A 5424-nucleotide genomic window follows, 5' to 3' on the forward strand; every position below is an offset into this window, starting at 1 on the left:
TCATTGTCTGGGGACAGTCACAGTTTGGGGTGGGAGGAAGGGAGACTGTCAGGAAGGGCCAAGTAGAGTGGGAGTGGGAGGGAGCTCCTCCACTCACCCTGAATTGTGGGGGGGGGGGGGTTCTGAGGAGGGGATTCCCGGGGTGTTTGTTTGAGAGGGAAGGTGGGCGGTGGGTTCTCCTCCTAAGACATAAGGCACCCCTTCTAACACTTTGTTGTCTGTCTCGTTCTGCAGGTGGTGAGGGCCATCAATTCGGAGCTGCTCAACAGGCTCATCTGTCTACCGGATCTGGACAGCATCATGGCCGGCTTTGTTGCCCTCGGCTTCCCCAATTGTGGAGGAGCGCTCGATGGGACACACATTGCCATCCGTGCACCGCCCCATCGAGCAGCCCAATTCATCAATCGAAAGGGCTACTTTTCTATGGTCCTCCAGGCCCTGGTCGACCATCGTGGACAGTTTTCGGACATTTGTGTTGGGTGGTCAGGGCGGGCACACGATGCCCGCATCTTCAGAAACTCGTACCTGTACCGGAGGCTTCAGGCAGGAACATTTTTCCCCCATCGCCAGTTTGCGGTTGGGGATGTGCACATGCCGGTGTGCATAGTGGCTGATGCCGCCTATCCCCTGATGCCGTGGCTGATGAAGCCCTACACCGGACAGCAGGATGCGAGCAAGGAGCAGTTTAATGCTCGCCTTAACCGGGCTCGCAACCAGGTGGAATGTGCGTTTGGCCGTTTAAAGGGCAGATTCCGGTGCTTGCTCACACGCCTCGACATGGGGGAGACCAACATCCCCGAGGTGGTGGCCGCGTGTTGCGTCCTCCATAACCTCGTGGAGAGGAAAGGGGAGGCCTTCCTACCAGGGTGGGGGAGAGCTGCTGATGCCCAGGAGAGGCTCTTTGCCCAGCCCCGGACAGCTGCCATCCGCCAGGCTCACCGGTCTGCAGTTGGCATCCGGGAGGCCCTCCGGGAGCAATTCTCCAGTGGAGGCCACTGAGTGCACTGAGGGGCTTCTGCCTGGGGACTGGGCCCTGGCCCCCAATAGAAGCTTCCCTCCACAACCCATCTCCTGACCCAGTTTGGACACATCACTTACACCAGGGTGTGTTTCAAAATAAAATGTTCTCTTTACTTATTTATAATTTTGTAAATATTATCAAACAATGTGGCAAACATAACAAAATTTTTTTTCATTTTTGTTGTTGCCAAACTATATACAATAAACAAACAGTTCCTTTAACCCTTTGTTTGAGCTTAATAAGTGGGGTGATGGGGGTGATTGAAACCTGGAGGGGGGAAGGGGACTGGAAACCTGGAGGGGGGAAGGGGACTGGAAACCTGGAGGGGGGAAGGGGATCAGGTTGAACGGGGCTTGGCAGATTTCCCTTTCCTGGCTGGGCCTCATGTTTGGGGTGCTCCCCGGCTACGGGATCGGGTGATGCACCTGTCGGTTGGCTGGCTGCTGGGGGGCTCTTGGGACGTGGAAGCCTGGGGGAGAGGAGGGCCAGGGGGAGAGAGGGGCTGGGGAGCTGAGGGGGCTGGGGGAGAGGGAGGTCCAAGGGGGGAAAGGGATGCTGTTGTGGAAGGGGGGTTTGGTGGGGTGGGGTCATGGGGTGCTGGAGGAGCAGGACCAGGCACAGCAGCAGGCAAGCCGCTGACCTCCCTCAGGGTGGCGTACAGCACCGTGCGCTGCAGGACCAGCTCATTCATGAGCCGATCATGCCACCGCTCCTCTGCCTCCGCCCTCTGTAGCAGGATGGCGTTCTGCTCCTGCACAGCCTCGACGTGCTGCCGGAGGATGTCGGCGTAGACACGCCTGTGTCTGCGGCTCCCATGTCTCCGAGATGGAGATGGAGATGGAGGTGGGGCTGGGGTGCTGCGGCCCTCTTCCACGGCTGGTCCGGCTGTGGAGGAAAAGAAGAAGACACAATCAGTCCTATAAACTGGACTCTGTAGCACTCACAATACTAACAGGATGGTTTATTAGGGGATGAGCTTTCCAGGGCCAGACCCACTTCCTCAGATCAGAGTAACACGGCTACATTTCTATCACAATCAGTCATGTGTGCAACAGCTGTCCAAAAGGGCATGCCCTCTCCCTTGAGACAGGGGAAGCAGACAGTCTGAAGGTCACACTGTGTGTGTGTGTGTGTGACCTGGGCATCAGCCTGAGCATGACAGGTTTCCCTTGTGCATCACCCACTGTGCACCCACCCGCCTACCTCCCCCCCCCCCCCCGGGTGTGACACAAACTCACTGTACTCACCTGCTGCTTCCTCTCCCGCGCCAGATGACGCCTGGGAGGCCTCAGAGGTCTGGGTGACTGGCTCCAGGGTGAGGGTCGCCGTCTCCTCGCTGTCCTCCTCCTCTGGCACCATGTCCCCATCTCCAGACTGCTCTGGGTCCTGCTCGGGAGCGTCCACCACGGGGTCTGCCAATCCAGACTGGACGAACCGCCGTGGTGTGCGTGCTTCTGCACTGCCACCCAGGATCTGGTCCAGCTCTGGGTAGTAGGGGCAGTAGTGGGGGGCTGCCCCAGACCGGGAGCTCTCCTCCCTGGCTTTGGCGTAGCCCTGCCGCAGCTCCTTCACTTTGGAGCGCACCTGGTCCTGTGTGCGGGGGTAGTGGCCCTTCTGGGCCAGGGCTTCAGCCATGCGGCCATAAATTTCGGCATTTCGCCGCCGGCTTTTGAGGGCCTGTAAGGCCTCCTCCTCTCCCCACAGCTCCAGCAGGCTCTTGATCTCTGCGCCGGACCAGGATGGTGCCCGGCGCTTGGAGCCCTTGGCTGGGTCCCCAGAAGGCTCGGAGGAAGGGCCAGGATGCTCTTGGGGCTGTGACATGCTGCAGCAAGGTCGCCGTGTGCTCTGGCTCCTTGTCTGCAACAAGTGGCTGTGAGGGTGCGCCTGTCCCTTTAAGGAATGGCTGCAGCCAGGAACCACAGACGTGCAACCCATGGCCCAGATTGTCCACCAGGGCTTGTTCCTGGAGGCCAATAATTTTGAAAGAAAGGGCTCCCCCTGTCCAGACTCACGTTCTTTCGACGGATCTCCCTCGAAAAAGGCGTTCTTCCTCGTGAAACGAGGTTTACCGCCGTCGAAAGAAAAGCCGCGTTCTTTTGATTTAATTTCGAAAGAACGCAGCTTGAGTCTGGACGCAGGGGAAGTTCTTTCGAAAAAAGGCTACTTTTTTCGAAAGAACCCCTGAGTGTGGACACGGCCTCTGTTGCTTAGACTTGCTAGGCATTCAACAGTTGTTATGTAAATATGGTTCACACAGGTGTGGGAAAGAAATCTTGGGTGTGGTTATGTAAATACAGTTCACTCAGTTGCTTAGGCCTGCTAGATATTCAACTCTTAGAATGGTATTTTGCCTATTACAACCAATTTGACTGCTGTGGGGTCACAAACTATGTTAATTCTAAATGTAGGAATTGTAAAATATGATCACCAATATTTGCAGTTATTGGGAATGCAGAAAAGCAGATTGTGTTTAACTCAGTTCAAAGGACAGACACTGTCATTGTACAGAATCTTGGATGGACAAGGCTTTCTCTTCCAAACTCTGTGAAGTCAATTGAGGGGAAAAGCAGGGCTCCTTGATTGAGGATATGAACCAGCAGACTATATGTTCTCCAGATGAAAGCTGTAAGACTGGCTCCACCTGTGCCTCCTCCTATTCCCCCCCCCCCCCCCCACACACACACACTCTAATGATAGAATTAAAACAGACTCCATAAGGAGTCTCTTTATTATTTTAAAATGTTATTCTAGAGGATGGTGGAATTTTTTGGCTGGATTGTGCTGTGGGCTAAGAGCTGAATCCTAGAATCCTAAAGCTGGAAGAGACTTCATTGAGTCAGGCCCCTTGCCCAAAGGAGGACCAGCTGAAATCACTAGGTTTGGCCTAGAGCCAAATCTATCACAAGGTCTGAAGGAGCAGCAGCTGGCAGAAGCAGCTGGTCAGCAGGAGCAGCAATAGGCATCCAGTGGCGTGGCTGACAGGCGGCCAGTGGGAGCAGCATGTAGGTGGCCTTTCCACATGCTCCACGAATGGAGACATCAGAATGATGTACTTATGGACTCTGGGTCTTCACTGACTGGACAGACCTGTGAGTAGGGTGTTTGAAGAGGGGGGAAACCACACCATATGAGTTGAGGTTGGGCTAAAGATCTTTGGCTATGTCTACACTGGCCAGATTTTGCACAAAAGCAGCTGCTTTTGTGCAAAATCTTGCCATCTGTCTACACTGGCTGCGAGTACTTGTGCAAGAACACTGACGTTCTAATATATAAAATCAGTGCTTCTTGCGCAAATACTCTGACGCTCCCGCTCAGGGATAAGCCCTCTTATGCAACTGTTCTTGCGCAAGAGGCCAGTGTAGACAGGCAACGTTAGTTTCTTGTGCAAGAAAGCCCGATGGCTAAAATGGCCATCAGAGCTTTCTTGCACAAGAGAGCATCTATACTGGCATGGATGCTTTTGCGCAAAAGCACATCTCTTGTGCAAAGGCACATGCCAGTGTAGACGCTCTCTTGCGTAAATACTCTAACACAAAAACTCTTGCGTTAAAAGTATTTGTGCAAAATCATGCCAGTGTAGACGTAGCCATGAAGTAAAAGGCTCTGCCCTGTAGACTCTGGGGATGGTACCTTGCTTACAGGTTTTCTTTGTTCATGTGTGTTCCTGTGGGTTGATGATAGATTATTGTTATTAAATGGACTGTCTCTATCTCTGACTCAGTGCTGCTTGCGAGAGGGAAAGAATTGCCTCTAAAGGCACCCAATGGGTAGGCTGGAATTTTCCCAGTTTAAGGGTGAGGGCTCGACCCAGTTTGGTTACCTTGTTGAAAGAACCCCACTAAATACTGAACCCAGCCCTTCTGGTTGCGACTGCTACCAGTGAAAGGGCTACAGTGTCATCTCGCAGTCATAAACCCACCCAAACTGCTTGCCTTTCATGCCCTGTGCTTTGCATTCTATTCATGCAGCCTGTCTCCTTCATACAACTCATCCTTTCAACAGCTGCAGCTCTAGCTGCTCCCTTCTTCTTGTTCCTTCCACTTATATATTCCCAACTGCACCTTGACCCTAATCATTATGATCCAGGTGCTCCTAATCTACTAGTAGCAAGTGGTTAACTACTTCTAGATGAGAAAATGTGCATCAATAATAACAGGGATGAGGGTGCTACAGCTAGGATTCTGTCACAAATGCCTTGCCAGGATTTTGATTGTTTTTGTCCCTCCTTGCTGCAGATCCCTATTGTTTGATTTCCTTCTAGAATCATTTATTTAAACCTCCCACATAGAGGATAATGAAGTCAAAGTTGCCCATCTTATTATAGGTACGGTTTTACATAAGACTGAAATCAATATAATTAATTCTAACATAGGTTTCATGGCAACTGCATATGTTTTCTGCTG

The 5424-nt window shown here is 52.7% G+C and overlaps 1 protein-coding gene across 1 annotated transcript; it reads right to left on the reverse strand.

Moving 5' to 3' along the window:
- Positions 1-1281: 1281 nt before the first annotated feature.
- On the reverse strand, positions 1282-2984 carry LOC142826999 (uncharacterized). Its single transcript, XM_075920389.1, has 2 exons — positions 2269-2984; positions 1282-1906 (listed from the first exon to the last, which is right to left on the reverse strand). The coding sequence occupies exons 1-2, from the start codon at positions 2954-2956 to the stop codon at positions 1404-1406; spliced, it is 1191 nt and encodes a 396-aa protein (XP_075776504.1). The 5' UTR covers positions 2957-2984; the 3' UTR covers positions 1282-1403.
- Positions 2985-5424: the final 2440 nt, after the last annotated feature.

The sequence above is a fragment of the Pelodiscus sinensis genome, chromosome 1, assembly GCF_049634645.1.
Source record: "Pelodiscus sinensis isolate JC-2024 chromosome 1, ASM4963464v1, whole genome shotgun sequence".
Lineage (NCBI taxonomy): Eukaryota > Metazoa > Chordata > Testudines > Trionychidae > Pelodiscus > Pelodiscus sinensis.